This window comes from Ursus arctos, unplaced genomic scaffold (assembly GCF_023065955.2).
Source record: "Ursus arctos isolate Adak ecotype North America unplaced genomic scaffold, UrsArc2.0 scaffold_17, whole genome shotgun sequence".
Lineage (NCBI taxonomy): Eukaryota > Metazoa > Chordata > Mammalia > Carnivora > Ursidae > Ursus > Ursus arctos.
This window is the reverse complement of record NW_026622841.1, coordinates 57,387,861-57,413,994: the sequence shown is the minus strand read 5'-3', so window position 1 is coordinate 57,413,994 and position 26,134 is coordinate 57,387,861. Positions and strand designations below refer to the sequence as shown.

At 37.8% G+C, this 26,134-nt stretch overlaps 1 protein-coding gene across 9 annotated transcripts in view; it reads left to right on the top strand.

Moving 5' to 3' along the window:
* PIEZO2 (piezo type mechanosensitive ion channel component 2) overlaps positions 1-26,134 on the top strand; it is a 443,262-nt gene that overhangs the window by 159,292 nt on the left and 257,836 nt on the right. For all 9 annotated transcript variants that reach the window (XM_044382834.3, XM_057313247.1, XM_044382833.3 and 6 more), the window contains exon 3: positions 6,601-6,726. In XM_044382834.3, coding sequence (XP_044238769.2) covers positions 6,601-6,726 — 126 coding nt within the window. The remainder of the gene's footprint in view (positions 1-6,600; positions 6,727-26,134) is intronic.

Sequence of the window (26,134 nt, the reverse complement as noted above, 5' to 3'; positions counted from 1 at the left end):
TCATTCTTCTGCCTTCTGATTTTAAAACTTAGTACAAAGCTATAGTAATGAAAATATGATATTTCTATAAGGATGGAAATGTAGACCAATAAAATAGAATTGAGTATTCTCCAAAGAAGATATGCAAATGGCCAAAAAGCACATGAACAGATGCTCAACATTAGTCATTAGGAAAATGGAACTCAAAACCACAATGTGATACCACTTGACATCCACTACAATGACCATGATTATAATAAATAATTTTAAAAATCAGAAAATACTGAGTGCCGGCAGAGATATGGAGAAATTGGAACTTTTGTACATGGTTTGTAGGAATGTAAAATGGTGCACTTGCTATGAAAAATAGTTTGGCTGCTTCCCAGAAAGCTAAATATGTAATTGCCATATGATCCTAGTTTGTACAATTCCTAGGTATGTACATAAAATAAGTGGAAAAAGTACTCTAACAAATACATGTACATACATGTTCATACCAGCACTATTCACAGTAGTCAAAAAGTAGATACAACCTAAATATCCATCAACAGATGAATAAATGAATAAATGTTCGTATATACAATGGAATAATTTTCAGCCATAAAACAGTGAAGGACTGACACACACCACAAGGTGGATGAACCTTGGGAATATTATGCTAAGGGAAAAGAAGGCGGATACAGAAGGCCACATAGTGTATGATAATGTTTATGGGAAATGTCCAGAGGTAGAAAGTTGATTTGTGGTTTCCAGCAGGGAGGAGAAGCAGGAATATTGAAAAAGTAACTGCTTAGTGGGTGCTTTTGGAGTGATGAAAATGTTTTGTAAAGTAGATAGAGAAAATGTTTGCACAACATTGGGAATGTACTAAATGCCACTGAATTTTTATATATATTTGTATATATATCATATATATGAATTTTATGTATATATATAAATATATATATGTATATATATATATAAAATCAGGAAATGTTACTGTAAGGGAATACTTGACAAGTAAAACCCAGTTGTTCATATCAGATAATTATACATTATTTAATCCTTAGTTGTCCCTAATGAAAGCAATAAAAACTACAGTAGGATTGAGAAGAACTCAGAAGACTAATTCCCTTGCCTTCTGCTTACATTTATTTTAAACTTTTCATTTCCATAAAAGGCTAATAAAATTCAGCTTCCTTAAGCTATGTTTTTAAGTAAATGACTACATGCCAAAACTATATTATGTCAAAAGTTAGAAAAATCAAAATAAAAGGCATTTTAGAATTAAACGCACATTTTAGGTATATGTATTTTCATGTTTATGACATTTTAAGTCTTTAAGCTTCATTTTTTTTTGTTGTTGGCAGTTCAGTGTTTTCCCTGAGGGCATTTTATGGGCTCCTCTGCCTTAGTCCACGTGAGCAGCACCCACTGAGGCTTGCAAATCAACATTAGAAACACAGATGTAAATATCCTGAGCTCAGAGCTTGGGGGGAGCCAGTGCCCCAGCAGCCATGGTGGTAGGTCAGGGGCAGGTAACACAGTGGCTGAAAGGAGTGGGTTAGGAGATGGGTGGTTTCCCATGACCCCACTTTGCCTGAAAGACACATATTGCACAAGATTTAATGGAATCTTCTGGGCTACTGAGAAATCCCTCTTTCCAGTAGAAGTTTGTTGAATGCAGACCTGACCACTAAAGAAGGATTTTATGCTGAAATGAGATAATGTAACTTTTGGTTAGAGCTTAAAGGTCTGTGTGTGTATTTGCACATGTATACTGAAATATAAAATTATATATACCATAGTACATATATATATTTAGCTTATGTATTTATCATTATATAAATATAAAATTTATATATACATAAATATGTAAGTATACCACAAATCTATCATGTATAAATTTGCCATATAATTACATTTTATTTATGTATAAAGTCTTAGAGTTTCAAAGGCCTGGTGGCCTATCTAATCAGAGTTGCATGGCCAGAAGCAGACCAAGGACCAGAATGTAGGTCATCCAGTCCAACACCTACCTAGTCCTCTCCAGAGAAGTGTTGCAACAGTTTACTCTTCGATTCACAAGAATAGTTTTATTTTGGGATTGTTCAGAGTGTCTCTCATTTTGGTGATTCACTCTTGCTTGTTTCTACCCCATTCTCATTCCTGTTTCCTGCCTCCCCATATGAAACTGCACAAATGTGTTTTATACTTATATTAAATATACATAAACACATGGGTGTTAAACATATATGTTATTTTTCCAGGTCTATGTTCTTAATTTATCTGAATGATCTTGTGGTCTGTGTCCCATTTTGTTTCTTATCATTTGTTAACCCTAATTTTTTTTAAGATCCACATATGTTGTTCTTCTACTTTCATGCACTTAATGGTTGAGCGTATTTTAAGATGCACGCCCACCTCATTTTTACATGTTCATCTCTTTAGTGGTGGAAAATTGGAATATCTCCAATTCTCTGCTACTACAGACAAGGCTGTGAAGAATATCATGACTCAAGTCCCCATGTAGACATGTTGCAAAAATTTCTCTGGAGTTCATAACTCAGAGTCTGACCGCAAATGCAGAGACTTAGGCATACTTAAGTACTGGCCTCTAGAAAGACCGTACCAATTTCACACTAGTAGCAAAACATTGGTTCCCCTCACAAAAAACTCAATATTATGAATATTTTTTTTCTTTTAAAGATTTTATTTATCCATTTGCCAGAAAGAGACAGCCAGTGAGAGAAGGAACACAAGCAGGGCGAGTGGGAGAGGAAGAAGCAGGCTCCCAGCAGAGCAGGGAGCCCGATGCAGGGCTCGATCCCAGAATGCTGGGATCATGCCCTGAGCCGAAGGCAGATGCTTAAAGACTGAGCCACCCAGGCGCCCCTCAATATTATGAACCTTTATAATTTAATATGATGGGTGTAAAATGTTAACCCATTTGTATTTTAACTATAATGTCTCTATCAAATGTCTCTATGCTTTTAGTTCCTCTGTAGAAGCATGCTGCCCGCTCAAGTCTTCCCGTATAAGATACTTGTTTAGATGTTTTCCTCCCTTCTCTATTGGTTGACCTGTCTTCATGTTGATATGCAGGCATTCTTTATCTATTTGAAATATTAATCTCATGTAATCTCATCTCTAATCTTAGATGTCCCAGCTAATCATCTGTTGGTGAATTGTTTTATGATAGCATTTGCTGAATTTTCAATTTTAATTTTTTTGCCTTATAACTTATGTTTTAGGTCTTATTTTAGAGGCAATCCCCATGGAAAAGGTACAAAGTTATTCTTCCATGTTTTCATCTATTAACTTTAGAATTTTATCCTTCACATTTAGGTCTTTATTCACCTGAAGATCACCTTTGTGTCAGGGATATAGCATTATTATTATTATTATTATTATTATTATTATTATTATTATTATTTTATTGAAGCCAGGTTTTCATTTGCCAGCAAACCTGTTCTTCTCCTCTTGACTTGTGGGGTCAACTTTGATATCTATCATATTCATATAAGTAAATTAGGTTTCTTTCTCAACTCTGTGTGGTATTCCATTTGAATTTTTTCCCTTTCTGTAAGGAATGTAAGTTCTGTTTGTTGTATTTTAACTTATGGGTTTATAGCATACCTTAATTGTCTATTAGGACAAACACACTCACCTGTTTTTGATCTTACATCTCAAAATTTCAAAGTTGGCCTGGTAATTCCTAAGTTTTTATTTTTCCAAATGTATTTTTATTTATTTATTTATTTATTTATTTATTTATTTATTGCCCTAACATCTTCATTCATGAATATGGAAGCATTTTTTTTATGTAAAATTCGATGATTCATTAGTTGCGTATAACACCCAGTGCACCATGCAATACGTGCCCTCCTTACTACCCATCACCTGTCCATCCCATTCCCCCACCTCCTCCCCTCTGAAGCCCTCAGTTTGTTTCTCATAGTCCATAATCATGCTTCATTCCCCCTTCTGATTACCCCCCCCTTTCTTTATCCCTTTCTTCTCCTATGGATCTTCCTAGTTCTTCTGTTCCATAGATGAGAGAAACCATATGATAATTGTCTTTCTCAGTTTGACTTATGTATTTTTAAATAAATTTGTTGAGTTCCTCAAAAATTCTTTTCTTATATATTTTGAAATATGTTTGTTGGTGGCCTGAAAGTTTCCCCTGGCATTTTATTTGAAGTTGCATTGAATTTGTAGACTAAATTTGGGAAAAACTGATATTTTTGTCATATTAAGTTATCTCATTCATGAATGTGGTATATCTCGTCATTTATTCAGGTCTTTTACTTTGTTCTTCTGTTGAGTTTTACAGTTTTGTCCATAAAGGTCTTGTGCATTTTTTGTTAAGGTTAATTCTTTTTTTGCATATTTTTTCAGTCCAGGTTCAACCTGTAAGATATGTTTATATGTATATAATTTATTACAAGGAATTGATTTGCACTATTGATTGTATGAATTGGCTAAGCAAGACCAAAATCCATAGGGTAAGCTTTCAGGAAGGGAAGAGGTATGGTCATGGGCAAGTTGAAATTCATGGGCACAGTCTGAAGCTACTGTGCACAGGTGACAAAATTTCCTTTCTCTCCCCCTTCCCCCTGCCCTCTTTCTCTCTCTTCCTTTCTCTGTTCAGACTGGTTTTCAAGACTTCCGACTGGTTGAATCAGGCTTGCCCAAATTGTCAAGGATAATATCCTTACTTAAAATCAGCTGATTATGGACTTCAATCATATCTCTAAATTCATGGCAACACCTAGATTAGTGTTTGATTAAATAACTGGGAACTATTGCCCAGCCAAAATGACACATTGGCAAAACCACGGTTTTGTTTGCTAATTTAAGTCATATCTTGTTTTTTTATTTGATTATTGCTAATATAGAGGAGCTATATTATTGATTTTTGTAAGATGATATTGTATCTAAATCATTTTATGAATTCTTGTGTTTGTTCTAGTGGTTAGTCTATGGCTTCACTTTCACATTCTATGTTGGTGATAATACCATCTGCAAATAGTTTAATTTGACACTATCTGCAAACAATTGTCATTATTACAATTCTTCATTCTTTTTCTTATCTTATGACATTGGCCAATGTGCCCAGTGATATATGTTAAGTGGTGGCAAGGATAACAAGTGTCTGATCATTCTCTGACAGTAATGTATGCCTTAAGTTCCACCACGAACAGGATGCTCGCTTTAGTTATGGTATAAATCCTTCATCATTTTAAGAATATTTCCTTCTATTCCTAGTTTATCGAGTATTATTTATTTTATTATGTTCATTTAGCCACTGTATAGTACCTCATTAGTTTTTGGTGTAGTGTTCAGTGATTCATAAGTTGCGTATAACACCCAGTGCTCATCACAACATGTGCCCTTCTCAATCCCATTATTTTCTTTTATCATAAATAAAATTTGAACTTTATGAAATGCTTCTTCTACATCCATTTAGAAAATTATGATATCAGCCCACTGGTGTATGACTTACACATATGCATTATTAACTTAAATCACACTTGTTTCTCAGTGATAAATAAACCCTAGCTTATTTCGGAGGTGAGGGGCAGGTATAGTTGACACAAAATGTTTCATTTGTTTCAGGCATATGGCATAGTGATTCACCTTTTCTGTCATGCTGTGCTGACTGCAGTGTAGCTACCATCTGTCACCATACGATGCTATTACAATATCATTTACTATATTCCCTATGCAGTACCTTTTATTCCCATGACTTATTTGTTCCATAACTGGAAGCCTGTGTCTCTCACTCCCTTTCACCCATTTTGCCCATCTCTCCACTCCTCTCCTCTCTGGCAACCACTAGTCTGTTCTCTGTATTTATAGGCTTGATTCTGCTCTTTTAAATCCTAGCTTATTATGATGTGCTATATTTTTACTATGTTAGTTCAGTTGGTTAGCAAATATCTTTTTAAATAATTTGTGTCTATGTTCATAAGTAAAACAGCCTTATATCTCCTTTTTATTTTATAGCCTTATTTTACCTTAAATTTAAAGTTACTCTAACTTTGTAAAATGTTTTAGGCAACTTCCCTTCTTTTCCTACTCTCTGAAACTACTTTTATAAGATAGGGGTTGTTTGTTCCTTCAACTCTGGCAGAACTCTTATAAAATTTTCTGGGCCAGGGGCTCTTTGTGGTTCCATTTTGTGGTGATTTGTCATCTAATAAGTAGGAAAGCATTTTTCTTTTACATTGAGTTTTTAACCAATATTTATTTATTTATGTATTTATGTTAGAGAGAGAGAGAGCATGAGCTGGGGGGAGGGGCAGAGGGAGAAGCAGACTCCTAACTGAGCAGGAAGTCCAATGTGAGACTCGATCCCAGGATCCTGGGATCATGACCTGAGCCAAAGACAGATGCTTAACTGAGCCACCCAGGTGCTTGAATTTTTAATCAATATTGGTTGTATAATTTTACAAAGGGAATAAGATAGCTTTACCTTTAGACTAATAAGAGAGTAATGTTACACCTGATACACTTCTAAGTATGTCTATAAAATAGATCAGGCAGAAATGGGATCCATGTGGAAGACTACAAAGGTTGGAGTGAGTGTGTTGCCTCTGAAGCTCCCTCACTGTCTCCATGCTTCTTACCTTCTAGGACACACGGGCCGGTTATTAAAGTCTCTGTGCTTCACCAGTCTTTCCTTCCTGTTACTGCACATCATTTTCCACATCACGTTGGCTAGCCTGGAAGCTCAACACCGTATTGGACCTGGTTACAACTGTGAGTATTATGGTGATTTTTTTCCTTTATATTATGTATGAATAAATCCATGCGTCATAATGTTCATAGAAATCTATACAACATTTACATGATAAAATTCATGATAATTTCTGGTCATTTGACAATCCTGTACTATAAATACGTATAAAGAAACTGTCATGGAAAATTAGGTAATGCAAGTAACTTAATTAATGAATCTTCAACAAAAATTAGATATTAGGCCCCTATTTGTATGCAAGACATTATTACTGGGCTTAATCTAAAAAATCAAGATTTATATTGGTTCCTGGAGCATACGGTACAGCTAGTGAGGCAAGACACATACAATTTCTAACATGATTAATATGAATACAAAAACTGAATAATGTTATATGACTGTGACCTCAATCCTATTCTACAGGATAACGTATGATTTCATATGTCTTTATGGGAAAATATGTAATGACACATAGTTTCTTTTTTAATTGGGAGTTTTTATTGCTACTCATAGAGAAAGAATATGTCTTATATGCATTATATTTTGAACTTATGATCTAAAAATGTCAATATCAATATTCTTATCTGGGCAGCATCATGTTTCCAAAATTAACCTGCTATTGGATAAATTCGACATCAGTTCTTATAGGATGTGTGATTGTTATTTGAAAAAAGCAGAAGCATTTCAAGTGGATGGAATACAATCCTCATGTTTTAAGTTACACCTAAAGAAACCCTGACATATTTGAAATAGATTATAACAAGTTTTAAATTGTCGGTTTTTCTTTGAGGAACCTATTTGTGAGTTTTAAATTTCCTGATCTTTCATACAGGCAAGCACAAGTAATAGGAAGTAAACCTACCCTTCCCTGTAAAATAAAAAAGATCAAAATTCTTTATGGATTAGGTACTATTAACATAAATCTAGTGAGAGGTCCTTTAGTAAAATCCATATTTATGAATTATTCAGTATCCTTCAGCATATAACTTTTAGAAAGCTACATTTTACAGATCTAAAGTCAGTATTCATTTTGGCCATTTTATTGAGTTCAGAATTCATTGGATAACAATGCCTATCAAAATGGTTTTGTTTTAAAATCTATTATTTAAGATATGGTTCTTGTTTTTAAATTGGGGTATAATCCATATAGCATAAAATTTACCTTTGTAAGGAATACAGCTGAGTGGTTTTTAGAGTGTGCAACCATCACCACTCTCTGATTCCAGAAGACTTCCATCAGCCCCCTCCCCATGGAAGAGGAATTTCCCATTCCCTCTCCACCCAGCCCTAGGCAATGACTTTTTTACTTTCTGCCTCTGTTGGATTTACCTGTTCTGGACATTTCATCTAAACAGAATTGTACAATATGGAACCTCTTGTGTCTGGCTCCTTCGCCAAGCAGGATGTTCTCAAGGTTCATCCATGTTGTAGCATGTGTCAGTGCTTCATTCCTTTTCATGGCTGCATAATATTCCATTGTTAAGATGTGGCTTAACTCTTTGGTAAAAGTCTCTTCATTGTTCAAAACTTGATAAAATAAAATGTTTAAATCATGGTACTTTAGTTATGTTATAATGATAAAAAACATTTATTACATTTGACTGGGTTCAAGTCTTTTTGGACTTAGTCGAAATATTAGCAGCAGTATTTCCTTGTCCTTCTTAATCACAAATCCTTTGGGTACTTCTTAAAAAGGCATTCCTAGGATCATTAGGAAAGATTTTTTTTTAACCAAAAATGTTGTCTGAATAAAAGGCTATTTCATGGATAATGAGTTATCCATCACTGGAAGTATTTAATCACAAGATATATTACAACTCATTCAAATTTTTAAAAAATTGACTTTGTAAATATATATCTTGAATTTAGATGCTGAGTGATATTGTGGAAACGACTGTACTAGAGGGTGTCTAGATTAGGAAGTGCAGTTCATAATTTCTTCTGACCCAGAGTGTAGGTATTTCTAATTTTTATTCAAAATGATGGTTTTTCGGGTGCCTGGTTGGCTCAGTTGGAAGAGCATGTGATCTTGAGGTTGTGGGTTCAAGCCCCAAGTAGGTTGTAGAGATTACTTAAATAAATAAAACTTTAAAAAGGATGATTTTCCACAGTTCTACAAAAGTCAAAATAAAAATATAACATGAAATGTTAAAACAACATTCCCCTTTCCACATTTATAAATATGTTTACTCTATGTATGGCCTTCCGTATAAGGTAGAGACAAACACGAAGACATACAGACTTAAACACAAATGCACACAGAAATTTGTTCTTCCTTTGTCTCCTTCTTCCCAGGCAAGGATCCAAATTACCTGGATCCTTTGCATGAATCATATGTTAATACCATGAAGAAGTCTGCACTTCTCAGTGGCGAAGATGTGGAGGCCATCTTGAGTGTGGTCAGAGCTGGCCTCTTGACCTAAGCATTCCTTACAATTCAATCTTGGGGAGTTGACTCTGCCTTCCCTAACTTCATATCCTAAGTATTTGGGCTTCCAGAAACCCAGGTATTTCCATGTCTCTCTCAGAGATATTTTCATTCATGCACATTATCGTCTATGGTCAGTGAAGAATAATCTCACATACTGACTTCCCTTCCTTTATTTGATGTCCCTGTATAAAAGCTCTATTCTGTACCACAGAGAGCCAATATAATGGAAGTCATCATAGTAAACTTTATTTCTACCAAGTTAAATTCTTGTGTGAAATTTATTCCTACAAAAGTTAATATTTCAAGTTGCAGTTACATTATTTTTGATGAGGTCACCAACAGAGAAGGGATGTGCTAAAGACTGAGTTTGAAAAAGGAATTTGAACTCTTTCCTTTCAGTCATAGGCACCTTGAAAGTGAGTTTACAGAAATCGTAAATTTCTTCTGAAAAACGAGTGATGCATGTAACAGCATTGGCTCATCGGGTGTTACAGATTTTTTTGGTCCAGTTTCATGTGTAGCTTTTAAAAGTAATACATTCTTGAAAAAGGATAAAAGGGAAGGGCAAACAAACTTCAGAGCTTTGCAAACTAGGTTAGTCCAAGACTGACACAGACCAGGTTTTCAGCCTCAAGCATTTTTTAATGATCAAGTTATATAAACTCCAGAAAATACTGTGAGAGTGGGTAATGGAAACACTGACTTTTAATTTAGAGTTGACTTCACTTCACTAATGTTATTGTTTCTTGAGCATTTGGAGTTTCGATTACACCATCGGAGCTGTAAACACAAACTCAGCTAGTTTGATATCCTACATTTGAAGGGGAGCCTTTTTTGGCATCTGTGGACACAAAGCAGCAAAATTTCAAACAAAAAGACAAAAAAAGTGTCTTGGCCAGCAGGGCTGTGCAATTTGAATGCTTTCTCTCTGTTTAAGACATTGGTAAATTAAAATGCAATAACCCACACAGGTCAGATTTCCCAATCATTGAAGTTGTATTCAAATTCAAGACCACCAAGTGCTCATTTATACGTGTTTAATTTTGTTTTCCTACCTACTCCTCTCTCCATTTAAAACTCATATACCTTCACCCTCATTATAGCACAAGCTCCCAGGATCCCTCAGGAATCTAAGACACATGTCTGGGGGACAACAGTAGCATTTATAAATATTGAGTCATTGAAAGTTCTCGTTGCCCTAGAGCCCTGTGCATATTAACCGGCAGTAGTAAAGATTTTTTCAAACCAGCCTATTTCATTTCGGACTGGCTGGCAGGTCTGTTAAAGGTGCCATTGTGCAGACCTGAAACTTAACTCCTCCGCCCCCTCTTTCTCTCTCTTTCTTCATTTCCAAAACGGTGCTTATAGGTAAGTGAGGAAATCTGTGGGGCAGGGGGGACCTCTGTAAATTTTCCTCAAACATGTGTTGTGCCGCTTACTAAAATATTTTCATTCCATCAAAACTATACTATTTAAATAAATGTAAACCCGGTTTCAATTATGTCATTACAGATTCCATAGAAGTAGTTTGTTTGACTCACTGGTGGACGTGTGGCAATGTTAGTGAAATTTCAAGGCCAGTCTGGATTCTTGTGCTGTGCTAAAGCATGTTACTGATTGAAAGAAACTTTTGAGTTCCAAACTATGAAGAAAACGTTTGTGGTGATAATAGGTACTATTTGTAGAGCACCTACTAACTGGCAGACTCCAGGGAGAATTATATTCCTTTTCTAATTAAGGAATCGTTTTTTTTCTTGTTATGGATAAACTCGAATGTTCTTAGGTAGGGCACTCCATACCCATGACCAGGTTCCATTCTCTAAGCAAGTCTTTAGAGTGGGTCAGGCCGGGCAGATGGACAGCTGTGCAGTGCCGGTGGGCTTCCCTGAGGAGGTGAGGGGAGCTGCCATCCACCTTAGGTTCTGAGCACCAAGATGGTGGCCTCTCCCAGGCTGGACTAAGCTGGACACCGGGCATCATTTTATTCCTACAAAGAGGCAGTCTGCTGGCCAAGCCTTGCCCTGTAGGGCTGTGCCTTTTGTGGGCTGTCTTCCCCAAGGAGGTGCTTTTCCTTTGTATTAAGGCAGTGCCTGTCTGCTGGTGGTGCTGAGGTAGGGATGAGGCTAATGACAGATGAGGCAGGGGTGAAGGTAGCGTTGAGCGTGATGATGAGGAAATGGGCTCCAGGAGAGCAAGAGAGTCACCCAAGCTGCCACACATCTGAACTGGGATTTGAGCACTGACCTGCCTGGCTTTCCCCGCTCTTTCCTTCTATTGGGGGAACTCCTTATTTATCATCTACTTAGGAGTATTTCCTCCATTGCACTTCCTAGGATTTTGGATTAGTTTCATAGGACTTAAATAAGTTACTGGTATGTCCTTATAATATTTCCTTTGCTTCATTCAGTTGTAGCTTTCACAGTTAGAGTCATTTACCCCCAAGGGCCAGACCCCTCAGATCAGCTGCTTTCTCCCCCTTTAGAGGGAAGAGCATCTAGAGTTCTGATTTTCCTCACTAAGAGCACAGGAAACTGGGCCAAGAAGCCCACTGACCAAGAGGTTTTTATAAGCCCTAATAGTACTTTATCACGATGCTCTTCTATGCTCAAAACATATAAGGGTCCCCATGCTGAGATCCAATGTATGAAACATTAGAGTGTGAAAAGAACACTAAGGGACAGACGTGGGCCTGGCATTTTGGCATCTCATCTGGATGATGGTGAGGTGGATGCTTACAGTGAGCCTCTCTGCTTTTTGCTGCCAGTGCTGACTTGTCTCTTAGCACACGTAGCCAGAAAACTCCATCATTAATCATGCTCATTATTAATCGTGTCAATTAGAGATAGACCCTTAGATTTGCAGAGTCACCTGATGAGTTCATCCTCGTATACATAATCCCTATGGATAGTCTTGATTTTTCGCATTTGACACAGTACTGTGGAGGAAAAAGTTAATATTTATGGAGCAGGGGACAAAATATGTAAAAAGAAGCTAGCTCTGTGCTGGCTTTAAGAGTAATTTTTGAAGTCACTTACTCCTGTTTGCTTTCTCATGGAAGCTAGCATGGAGGCCCCAAAAGGTAACTTCTGAAAGAGCCTTGATTCTCCTTCTTTTTCTTTCCCCTGACAGCTTCCTTAAAGGACATACTGGCCCTTGATACAACAATTAGAAAGAAGTCCAGACCAAGTTATAATTCCCTGGTCATTTGTGCCAGGATGAGGGTATTGGTCTAATTTTCTCTTAACCAAAATAGCCTACAAGCATCTGGATCATGCATACACCTTCCAATCACATTTATTATAAGGGCAGTTAGCCTTAGGTGTTATTTCCCTCAGCCCCTGGGAATTGAGGCAGATTGTTTTTTCTGTCCCCTGACACACTTAGGCACATGCCAGCCTGTGATGGAGCCTGGCGCTCAGCACTGTGGGCAAGGAAGGCAATTCCAGTCTAAGACTAATTTATGATCTGTAGTCTCTGGATGGGAAGCATTGCTGAAAGAGCTCTGGCAACCTGAGATTTGATGGAGTCTACTTTCTTGGAAGAAGGAATACATTCAGTGTTTACTGCCAAAAGTCAGAATTCTACAGGCAAGAGGGAGGACTAAGAGGGTGGTACCATGAGGAAGAGAAGCCGCATCAGGATGAAAATCTCTTAGGCCAGAACCTTGTTGACCTCCTGATTTCTCTTGGCGTGATAGTCATGCAGTGATGTTCAGTTTACATAGTATTTTTCAAATAGAATATATCATTTTAGTGGGAGGAAGACTCTTCATGAGAATTACTTATATCATTCAGTATATGACTAAAGGCAGGATCTGGCGTGACTGTGGGCAAGTTACTCATCTCTGTGCCTCAGTGTCCTTGACTGTAAATGTAACAGTCTACCATCTCAAAGCGTTATTGTGGTGGATGAGTTAATACAGTCCATGGCCTTTGAGTGGTGCCTGACCCACAGTAAGTGCATGTTAAGGATAAGCTAGTATTACTGTTGTCATTCTTTTTTTTAATAATAATATTTTTTATTATATTATGTTAGTCACCATACAGTACATCCCTGGTTTTTTTGTTTTTTTTTAATTTTTTTGGATGTAAAGTTCGATGATTCGAACTTTACTGGGTGTTGCGTATAACACCCAGTGATTTGATGATTCGAACTTTACTGGGTGTTGCCTATAACACCCAGTGCACCATGCAATACATGCCCTCCTTACTACCCATCACCAGCCTATCCCATTCCACCACCCCCCTTCCCTCTGAAGCCCTCAGTTTGTTGTCATTCTTATTAGAGGAGTCATGTTTCTTGTTCAGGTTTATGCGCAACTACAAGGTAACAAGAACTGCTCAGAATTGAATCTTGTCTCCAAATTATGCACAATCACATGGATGAAACTTTGAAATTAGGAAGTGTATGAAAATTACGTGGTACCAAATAATTCTCTATTACAATCTTTATCTTAGTTTCCTACTAATTCTGTTATATTTGGATTTATACCCATTCTCTGCTGTGTAGTTGAAATCCTGGATAGTAGGGTGACATGGTGCTGGTTGGAAGGTGGTGTCAATGACATGTATCTTTAGTGACCTGCCAGTCTCGTTCAGTACTTTTTTTTTTCACCTTTTCAAGAGCAACGTCCCCATGGAAAACTCCCACCCCACCTGCCCTGTGGCTGCGGTGCTAGGTCTGGACTTGTGAATACATTACAGTCCTCTCCCCATCCCCGCCCTGCCCCAAATCTTGTCACCCACCCCATGCCCTCCAGCACAGAGGACTAAGTACTAAGATATTATTCACTATTTAGATTTAGATGAGACAAAGGATGAAAATGTTAGGAAGAGAGGTGCTAACTTTTTTTTTTTTTAAGTACACTAACACTTTACTCATATTATCTGACTTAAATCCTCCCATGTCTCTTAAAACAGACTGGCTCTTACTGCCATGTTAATGACAGGGATGGAGGGTCCAGAGGTGGAGGGTGTCTTGCATGAAGTCATTTAGTTAGTGGTAGAGCCAGAATTCAAACAGGTCTTCTGAACTCTGTAGCCTGTATTCTTTCCAGTGCATCATGCGAGACTCATAAGTGTACAGGGAAAACTTTAGGGAGAAATTGGGCTTTGGTTAATTAGATTCTGAGAAATAGATAAGATTAGGATACACAAAACTGGAAGGATCTGCTAGGGGAGAGGATAATTAATCTGCCATACTCACTCTAGGTAAAGCATTAAGTGTTGCTAGTATGTTTTACTTGGTAAATATTGGACTTCAAGAATATCTTCACCCCCAAGAGTGAGCTCTGTGGACTCTGCAGGGCTGCATGTTTGGGTGCATGCATGCGTGGGTGCACGTTTGCTGGGTGAGAGGGGATGCTTATTTCCTACTCTTGCCTGATCCACTGCCCCCACCTGCCTCACTTCAGGTGGGTCCTGTGTCAACTTGCTAACAACGGCCACCCTCTGGTCTGTGAGTGGTTTTAACTTGTCTTCTTCAAGCCTGAGAAAATTGGAGGTGTTTTTTCCTGAAGATGTAAATCAGTCAATAAATCAACAAGAACGTACAGGAAGCCTTTGGGGTGTGTGGAAATCTACTTCCCTGAAGTGTGAACCCCTGAGATCCTCGATCCTGAGTTTCCATATAGTCCAAGCTGTTCTTTACACAACAGTCTTTCAAATATTTGAAGGAGCTGTGTTGTCACATCTAAGTATTTCTTTCAGATCCATCTTGAGTCCTCCCCTCTGCTATCTGCTCAGTTCATCAGAGTCCTGTGTGGATGTTTGGATAAGAACACATCAGTGCCTTATGGGGAGAGGCGGGGATAACCGCGGCTCCATTAATGTCAAATATCATGGGGCTGTGACTTTCTTTGTTCTAAAAACTGTCCTTTCCCCCATCAGCTAAAATTATGAGTCTGTCATGTATTGTATATCTGAAATGTAGATCTTTTCTTACCTAAAATATCCAATCTATTTCTTGTGCAATCCAACTTCTAATTCCCTTAGGGCAGATGTGCTCCCCTCCTTGATTTGGGATTTTGGTTCTCCTTGAGTAGAACTGTTTCCTTACCATATGTCATCTCCATCTCATCCCTAAATGAGTTAAAATGTATGTAGCTCCTGGCACAGATCAAGCACACCAGTAAGTCTTGTGTTCCTTCACTCTTGCTTCCGCCTCACTGCATCTCACACCCAGCTGCTGCTGCTGCTTCATTTTTAAAAAAATAACATCTTTTTGGTTCTAAGTTTTGCTCTAAATCAGTATTGGCAATAGATTCGGTATATAAATGCCCCTTACAGGTCAGGCATATTTTCTGTGTCATATCTCAATTCTGCATAGTTCTGCAGGGAGCTTGCTGTTTTACTCATTTGCAGATAAGGAAACTGAGCAGCAACAGAAGAGGTGGTTTGGATTAGATAAAAAAGTGAGAAATGTGACAATATCACGCAGGGTCTCCAGGATGGTGCTGGCTGCCTGTGGCCCACGTGTGCAGGTCAGTGGGCCCATCTAGGCAGGCGAGGAAGAGCTACAGCCAAGGCAGAAAGAAGACTCACCAGCTTTATTTCTCCCCACTCCGTGGGTGTCATTTCTGCCTCCCGCTCTGCAATCCTGCAAGCTTCCAATTCCCCGTCCATACCTCTGCTCTTGTTAGTCCTCTGGGAGAGTGTTCTTACCCACACCACCCATCCCATTTCTTCACTGAACCCACCCTTCAGTACTGAGCGCCTTCTCCAGGAGGCCTGGGCTGACTGGGTCAGGTGCCTGTCTGCTCCCCAGAGGCTCTAAACATGGATCATTTATCTTCTCGTGCTGAGTTACAGTCCTTGATTTTATATATTCTCCTATTAGAATATGAACAGATGGAGGGTAGGGACTATCACATTTTGTTTATTTTGTAAAGTGATTACATAGGGCAGGGCCCCATATATAGTATCCTGACTAGTAACTGTTTGAAGAGCAAATCAATGAATTAATAGCAGCAAAAAAGGAAATGAAAGTGTGACAAAGATGAAAGGGGATGATCTTGTTTTGTTACCAATTTTCAGTGGACTCCTCCCCATCGAGGTGGCTAAGCCATCTATGAGAGCAGCTACCGTGTACAATGTCCCCTCTCTACCAGGAACTTGCTCCCCTCTCTCTGTCCCCCATGTGCATCCTGAAGATCTGATTCTGATAGCTGTTGCCATCCCCCTCTTTTCAGTTCAGGAGGAAATATGAAAATGATCTGTTCACTTGAGGGCTTTTGTTTCTTTTTAAAAATTATATACCAAACAAAGTAACTTGGTATTGATTTTCTTGGCAAAAGGAAATTTGGATTTCTACTTGGATTTGGGGAAATCGAGGATGAACGTAGAGAAGACAAGGCTGGAAGTGCAAGGAGGGAAGAGGAGAAGAGCTGTGAGGGGTAGGTGTGCTGGGGCCAGGTGGTCTCATTAATAATTAGGGAGGGAAGAGAAGCCTGCAAGCGATAATAGGTGTGCCATTCTCCTCGAGCTTCTTGCTCCTACCCTGGGGCCACCGGTCCTTGCCGTAAGATAAATCACAGGGCAGGAAATTTGAAATGACTTGGATCGATTGTGTTTGCTTAAATAACAATTTCCCTGACCTCAGTTTCATGATGCAGCATTTCTGTGTGAATTATTTACCATAAAAGCACTAAAGCAAGTCTGTGTGGTATGGGAGTAAATTTAACCTCAAAGTGATAGATGGAAAACATAAAGCTATAATTGTATGTTTTGAAACTCATGGTATAATGGAAGGATATTTCAAGGGCATAGTGGAATCAGCAAAACTGGGCCAGATATAGTCATGACATTCCAGAAAATATTAATTGTGTAACACAAGTCCAGGTCTTCAGACTTACAAAACTGATATATATCTTAGGGCTTAGGTATGTGGATTCATAAGTGAATACCATTTCTTCCTATAAACAGAAGATTGGATTTAGAAAAATCCCTCTTGATTTCACATATTAAAAACATATTTCAAGGATGCAGAAGATCTGCAAAGAAGTCGCTAATGTAATTTCCCTCTTACGTTCATTTTTAGAGACATTTAAACATTTCCTGAGATTCCCATTGCAGGTTGTGGGTATATATAGAATATTAATAGTGAAGATACTACTATAAGAATGTTATGATACAATTACAAATGTTTGCATATTGTTTTATCATTTATTTTCTGAAAAAGGATTTGCTTTGCAAATGTGCATTGCATTGATAATTATCATTTCAAATGCTTTTCTTTCATTACCTTGCATGGTTATTTAGTAATAATCTCTAGTTTTTAAGTGAGCAATCATTCTCAAAGGGCCCAAAACCATTGTTAAGAAGAAATGCAGTGGAGTAAATTTCGATGGCTGATTTCCAAAAATTCTCACGTGGTGATTGCATCTTCCCCACTGCCAACGGGTAACAAAAACCAAGGCAATCATGACATATAAACCACATTACTCTAATCAAGATAGAACATGCACAGATTTCCTTCTTTTTGTTTTTGCAGAATAAGAATTTCCTAATTGAGAAATTTGGAAGAATGTTACATTTAAATTACAATAATGATAATTATGATATCTTGCATTGTCAATTTTGAAAATATTTCCCATAAAGTAGATACCACAACAGTCACAAAGAAAATTGGTTTTAAGAAATTCAGGTTATTCATAATCCCACAATCCTGTCACATGTAAATTTATTTGATAACTGTTTATTAAATCCCTGCTGTGTGCATCTGTTCTGTTAGGTGCTTAGCATACAGCAGCCAATAGACACCCTAGGCCCTGCCCTCATCGACTTTCCAGTCTGCTGGTGGACGTAGAAGCAGACAAATAAATGAATGACAGTCATAGACTGTGGTACGCGCTATTAGTGAGGTGATACAAAGATTGATAGAAATACACATAGTACATGCCTACTTTGGCCTGGGGACGGAGTCTCTCTGGAGGAAGTTATGTTGTAGCAGAAACCTGAAGGATGAGGACATTCCCTTCAGATCTGTGTCCCTGTGACTGACATCAAATCTGGGTCACCTTTAGGAAAATCAGAACTCTTTTTTGCCATGTGTTATGTTCCCACATTTCTATATGGTCTTTATAAATATTTCATTTCTGGCATAATCTTTCTTCGTGTTGATACGTAAGAGTGTTCTAACATTTTCCTTGGGTGGTTTTGATTTTTGCCATTCAGTATTGTTGGTGATCAATTATACATGCAAATCTGTTGTTTATTTCCTTAGATAAATTTTGAAGAGTAGATTTACTAGGTCAAAGAATTTAAATTCCTATGTTGTAGCAGATTGCTTATCAACATGCTTATAACTTTTGGAATCCTATCTGTAAAAATTAATAAATGATGAATAGATAAAAGGATGGATGGATAGATAGATAAGTAAATAAATTGATAGTAGATACGTAGATCGATTTTTTTAATAATAATTTTTTATTATGTTATGTTAGTCACCATAGATAGGTAGATAGATTTTTAAGAATGTATCATAGACTTTGAAGTCTTGGGACACCTTGAGGCCTCAGAGAAATTCACACTCACAGCCTCATTTTGACATACAAGTGGCTAACGAACACATAAAGAATGCTCAGCATTAGTCATTAAGATCCTCCAAATCCTACTCATAACGAAATACCACGTCCCAGTAGTACGGCTATTATAAAGAAAGACAAGACAATAGCAAACACTGGTGAGGATGTGGAGAAGTTGGAACTCTTGGACACTATACAGTGGTGGTCACTTTGGAATAGTTTTGTGGTTCTCTAAAATATGAAACATAACTACCTTATGATCAGCGATTCCATTCCTGTGTATATGCTCAAAAGAATTGAAAGCAGGTGTTCACATACTTACACATGAATGTTCATAGCAGCAGTCTTCATAATACCAATGACGGAACAAAATCTAAATGTCCATCAAAGGGTAAATGGATAAACCAAATGTGGGGAGGGAACAGTGGGGTATGACTATTAAAGGAGTGTGGGGTATTCTTCTCGGGTGATTAAAATGTTGTAGAAGTAGACAGAAGTGATGTTTGCATGACATTATGACTGTACTAAAGCCTACCGGATTGTTTACTTTTAAATGGTTACTTATATGTTTATGAAGTTATCTCCACAAAGGAAAAATGAATAAAGAGTGTACCATAGTCACTGAAATCTGTCAGCGTTTGAAGAAAGCATTTTTGCCACCCTACTCGATGTTAAATAAGTCAATGCTTTTTCTAAAAATTACTGTTGGTAAAAAAAAAAAAATTCCCACATGTTTACTATTTGTATTTATTTTTGTGGAAGACTTACTCATTCTCTGTAAATATATTTTACAAGTTTGATTTTTAAAACTGCTTTTTGTTAACTTTCATTACATTGAGTTTTTTACATGTTTAGAAATGTAATCCATTATTCCTATTTTTCTTTTTGCTTCAATGCTATAAACTTATAGAGCTGATATTTATTGTACTCCACTTTTTGATTTTTTTACATGTTAAAATATATACATCTCTTTAATTCACCTGGAGTTTATTTTGCATAGAAACCTTGGAGAATGGATTTTTTCCCAAAATAACTATTAAGTTTCCCATCACCATTGATTAAATAGTCCTTTCTTTGATACCAGTGGGGTAGCTTTACTTGTGCTCAAGGCACTCTTCTCTGAGGCCTGATAGAAAGGTGGCTTTTTCAGTACCTGGTAGATTTTGTTTCTTTAATACATCTGCTTCTCTTGCTGCTTCTTTTCCTTCTGCTTTCTGTTCCCCTCCTCATGCTTCTTTTTATTGTGAAACTTGAAATTCTATTTAGGAAAGATTTTGAATAAGCCTGAAAACCAAAATGCAAGTAAGAAATGTCAGTTCCCCAAATGCAGATGCTAATACCCTGAATTAGCAACTACTGATGTGCTCAATCACCTTCATTTCTGAGTAAGGCATCAACTCTGTGTGTCTCGATACCAAACCATAAAACTGAGTAATAGCTTCTGGTGAAGGTAATATTGTACCATGTATTTGCAGACTCTGCTCACCTTTCATTTATAGGTGTTTTTATCTGTCATTTTTCCATGGGTTATATCAGTGCTAATAAATACATCGATTTGGAGAAACAGAAGACAACGTTAGAAGAGCAGTATAACTTTGTCTTTACTGTTATCTAGTATAACCAGTTAATGTGGAAAACCATCTCTGACTTTTTCCAGACGTTATGTATCTGGTCAAGATCTCAACTTTAAATTTGATAGGTCTTTGGTGTAATTTCAGTCAGACTCCGGGCCGAGATATAGAAATGTTGCTTTTAGTTTATAGAGTAAATGCTACTGTTTAAAGAGTTATCCAAAGTCTCAGTAAACTGATTTTTTTTCTGAGGCTATTTCTACAGAAGCTTGATTGGAGAAATGTTTATGAGTGTGTTTATAGCCCCAGAGCCGAGTCTAATATTTTAGAGCCCACAAGATGATAGAGGTGTATGCGTTGTTTGGAAAAATGACGCTTTCATGGCTGTTACAAGAGATAGCTTCAAGGGCAAATTAGCCCCTTATATTGCTACCATGTACTCATTGACTGTAGTCATTAGAAAGGACCCTTCCATTTAAAGAGGTTCAACAACGGACACATCGTGGGGATGACACTGCATTGCAGGGAGAGCCATCATAAGTGCTGAGCCTGGATGGAAGTCAGCCATGAATCCCAAGGAGAGGAACAAGGGGTGAAAGAAGCCTGTGTGCAGATCCTGTGCTCCAGTCCGTACCTTTCTCCACTCACTGGAAAAAAATGTGAATGCATTGTAAGGAAATGCTGGTTGTTAGTAGGAGGCTGTGGTCAGTGAGTAGGTGGGCAGTGAGTCCCCAGGAGAAGCTGTGGGCCAGCAGAGGGGAGGTGACAGAAGACAGGCAGGAGGCCAATGGTTGCAAATCTGACCTACTGCACACACATGGACGTAGGTTCCCCTCAGCAGAGGTGACTCTCTCTCTCTGAGAAGATGAGGAGGGCTTATATCTTTATGGGGAAAATGAGATAAAAGCCAGTTAACTCTCTCTCTCTCTCTCTCTCTCTCTCTCACACACACACACACACACACACACACACACACACGCCAGCCTGGGATGCCATTCTCTTGCACTCCTTTTGAAGCTCTTTCATTGAACAGAACATGTGGAAAGAATTCTAATTCAGTTGCAGTTTGGGGGATAAGTATAAGCCCACAGTGGAAAGAGTTTGTGTCTTGCTAATGTAGTGAATTACAGCCTCTGGTCATAGGTTCTTGGACGAAACAGTGTGGATGTCGTGAGAATCAGGGTGCATACAAGGATGGATTTTCATGCAGCCTAAACAGTGAGGTGGCTCCCCTGAATTCCTACGCGTCCTTCAGGGAAAGCTGACACTCTTCAATGCTGATGTTTGGTTGTGGACATTTTCATTAATGGATCTTTAAGGAAAGTCTTTGTTTTCTGTTTCTTTGTTACTTGTTTCAATTTATTTCCTCTCAGACATAAGAGCCATCTGGCCATATTGACTTTTACATTTAAGGTTGGATAAGTGTGGCCTTAGATCACTCACAAAAAAAATCCTCTACTGAACTCAAATTCCCTCAGCGGAGTTAGATCCCTCACAGTGTAATTAAAGAGTGCAAAGCAGCCTGTGTTCATCTTCCACTTAAGAGGATACCTGGACGCACCATTTTAAATGGAATTTACCCTCCTGGGAATTGTATTATATATGTGCTGACTCATTTTTCAATGTCTATATCCACAGGATAATTGGAATGTTATAGATTATCCCATCTAACCTTTTCACTTCAGGGATAAGCAGAGACACAGTAGTTATATGACTTCCCCAAGGTCACTGAGAGCTGATTACAAAGGTCACAATAGGGCACCTAGTCCACTGCTCATCTACTAATGTTTTTGAGAAAACCGAGAGTACACTTTTAAAATTAGGGTTAGGACACTTTTTCTGGTCTGAGTTGTCAAAACAGGAAGAAAAAAATGCACACACAATTGGTTTATGAAAAACAATCAAATAAAAATAGATGCTTACCATGAAGCTAAAAAATTCATTTTTGGTGGCCACAGCCATATAATTATTACTTCTTGATTGGTTCTTGATGTCAGGGAAGGTATTATGTTATACTGTATCTATAAATGACTTTTTTAGGGCTGGAAATACTATGTTTCATGTTTTTAATTACTTTTTAGAGTTTGAATGAAGAAAAGCAATAGTATAAAGACAATAGCTTTTAGGCTAGAGAATTCCTGTTTTAGAGTCTGGCTTCAGTATTTCTTACAAAGGGTTTTTGAAATTGGACATGGAGAAGCTTTGCATTTACTATCATATAGCTAAGCCTTTTAAAGCTATATTCAAAACATTTTAAATGAATTCTGCAGCATTAGGTTGAATAAAACCAATGTTAATATTTAAAGCACATACTAACATTGTTATATTGTTTTGGCATTTAAAGATTTCCTAATTTCAATAAAAAGATGAAAAACAGAAGTGCATTTCTGTAAAATCAAGCTCAGAGACTTATGATCTCAATTGTTCCAAAGCTGGTAAAAAGCTTCATTTACTTCAATTTGATAATTTTTAAAAAAGATTTTATTTATTTATTTGACAGAAAGAGAGAGAAAGCACAAGCAGGGGGAGAGGGAGAAGTAGGTTCTCTGCTGAGCAGGGAGCCCAATGCAGGGCTCAATCCCAGGACCCTGGGATCATGACCTGAGCCGAAGCAGACGCTTAACTGACTGAGCCACCCGGGTGCCCCTCAATTTGATAATTTTTTGACTTTTATAAATATTAAAAAGTTAATATCCATGTACAAAATAAATTCAAGATTCTCTGAAACTAGAAATATGGCAGCTTTAATAGTTTCAGTGTTTGTGACATAGAGACATTTATCTCTAAGTACCTAGGATACGATAAAGCCTTATTGATATACTCTATGGTGAGATTAAAATTTATGTCACTTATTTGATTTTATTGTAGGTATTTTGAATGAATATGTTATTTAAAATAAATGTAGATGCTTATTAAATTAGAGCAATAATTTAAACCAGAAGCTCTTAACTAAGTCAAAAATTCTTCAGGGGCACCTGGGTGGCGCAGTCCTTAAGTGTCTGCCTTCGGCTCAGGGCTTGATCCTGGCATTCTGGGATCGAGCCCCACATCGGGCTCCTCAGCTGGGATCTTGCTTCTTCCTCTCCCACTCCCCCTGCTTGTGTTCCCTTTCTCGCTGGCTGTCTCTCTGTCAAATAAATAAATAAAATCTTTAAAAAAAAATTCTTCAGACTTTCTGCCTTTGGACAAGTCACTGTTCCTCAACAGACTTTGTGATTTCATGAAATAAAAGGGTGGTGGTGGGAGCATATGAACTAATCAGAAGTCTTGCAGAAGGTGTTGGTATGCACAGGTGTTGTCTGACAAAGTGCAATGAAGAATTGTCATGATACATTTTAAGAATTTATTCGTTATATTTGGGTGAATGTGTTACAAGACATCTCATGTCAACCCTGCCTGCAATAGATTATAGGATGTTCTGACATATTGGTAATAAACTTGGCATGTGACATTTCCCTTAATCCAAACAATTAAGTGATCTAGAACTTAAGACATTATTAAAATTCTGCCTTCAGATAATCATAAGCTTAAAATTGAAATAGGACGTGAAGTCTTTGATGTAACATTTATGAAATCACTTGCCCTTTCCGCTAATTCAGATGCAGGTGAGCATACCATTTTACCTCAAAGACATTGCAAACAATGTAAAAGAAAAAACATTTTCCATTTAAAACAGCTCTTTGAGTTACTAGTTCATATTTTAAAATTTGAATCAATAGGCTAGTGAAATGCAACAACAGGCATCTCCTTCATAAGATTGAATAATTAACATATTCAAAGGTATTCGGTGTCTTTGTGGTACAGTTATAGCTAGACATTATCATCAACAGTATCTGCCATTTATTTTACACTTAGAGATTATTATTTTCCTTGACATTGAGTCATAGCAGTAAACATCTCAATAATGATGTAATTTTTAAATTTATTATGTTTCAGTAACTATGCCAATAAACTTTATATTCAATAATATACAGTTCTCATAGAGTTGGTATTTTTATTTATGCTTTAAAGTCAGAGGACCTAATTTATTCCTCGAATATGAATATGTCTACATTTTTATGGCCTTAACTTAAATGATAGACTGCCTGAAGTACATGCATGCACTTCTGGAAAAAGTAGTGTTTTTTGTTTCCATTAGGGCGAAACCAAGGTGTTATTATAAAGACGTTGGGACTGGCTGAGAATCCTGAAGCTGGATCATGATAAGACTCATCATTCCCAGGAGGCCAAGTCATTCAAGGCCTTTTATCTGATTTCCTGGAAATAATGGCAGATGCTTAATTTAAATAAACAGAGAGAGGATGCACCCTCTTCCCCACCCCAAGAATGTCAGAGTCATGGAAAGCACAGCCCAAGTCTAGTTATCCACCCAACAAATATTTATTAGTTAAACATAATGTATTAGACACTGTTCCAGATGTCGGGGATAAAGTCGCTTCAAAAGAACAACAAAAACTGAAACCCTTGAACTTGGGGAGCAGACACTGTGTCATGTGGAAGACATATGAATAAGCAAGCTTCATAATATTCTGATGATCATAACTGCTGAGAAGAATATGAATCCAGGAAGGTAGGAATGAAATATTGAAGTCAGCCGTGCTTGAAATTTTAGATAGGGAAGTCATAGAAACACACAAAGTGGAAACATGAAAAAGTACAGCAACAAACTTCCTCATCCATAGAACTTCTATTTTCAGATGAGTTTGCTTCCAAAACACACACTCTATGGAGTTGTTTATAGAGCTGAAATGTTAAGTAGCTGGGAAAAAAAACCACAAAAACACAAGCATTTCTGTTCTAGTGACCATGTGTCCACACCCTTCCCACCTTAGGATCCCAGATAACAGGTAACTGAGAGGAAACATGAGACAAATTAAATAACTTCTGTCAGGCATCTCACGGGCCTCTGAGCCATATCAAGGGACATTTCTGTGTCTCCTCCTCTCCTGCTAGAGCCCAGCCTCACTCCTCCTGCCCCCAGGCCCTGTTGGAGATGAAGGTGACCCTGTATGAATGTAATTTGGACTTGATTTCTAGAAAATCTTTTCTCTTTGAACTTGTGTATTTCAATTCCACCATGAAATACAACAGAAGGACACATGTTCTTCTAGCGCTTTTAAGGTAAAACACATACTCACTTCCTTTCAGCTTTGCTTCACTTCCTCTTTCTCTTTTTCCCATTCTCTTCTTCTCCTTTCTTCTCTTTCTTTCCATTCCGTCTCCCTGTCCCTTCTCTCTTCGTACTCTTCTCTACTGAGTAGTCATGATGTGTGAAGGATTGTCTCAAGTGTCACAAGAATGTAGAAAAACTAGCATCTTGTGATGTCTGTATCCTTCATGGCATGAGGTGATGGAAGCCTCCTCCCACAGGGCATCATGAGGAGACGACATTGAGGGCAAAAGGTGGCAGCACCCTGAGGAGTCGCTCACCTTTGTACAAGATACTTGTTATATATTGCTTCAGATCCCCTCAGCCTCTCTGTCTCTGTAGTTTTGTCACTTGTGTCAGCCATAGCCATTATCATGGCAACCAGCTCTGAGTGGGCTGGCACCAGTCACCCAGGCTCAGACTTCGCCCTCCTGCCCACAGTTTCTCCTGGTGATGTTGAGGTGTGATGATGGGGAGGCTGCTGGAGTTGAGGCTCATCACACATAAAGGGTGGGAGGGATTGATACCTCAGGGAAAGAACTTTCCATCAGTGCATGACAGGAGGAGGACGGATTTATCTTCATTTCTCCCAAGATAGATTGTCCTGAGAAACAGTTACTATTTCTACTCTTGGTAGACAGTCCTGTAAGATGGAGCTATGAATGTCTCCAGGTGGTGGCCAGTTGCTAGAAAGTCCATTTCCCTACTTCACTTCCCTTCTTCACTCTTGCTCCTCGAGATTGCCCTCCTGAAAAAA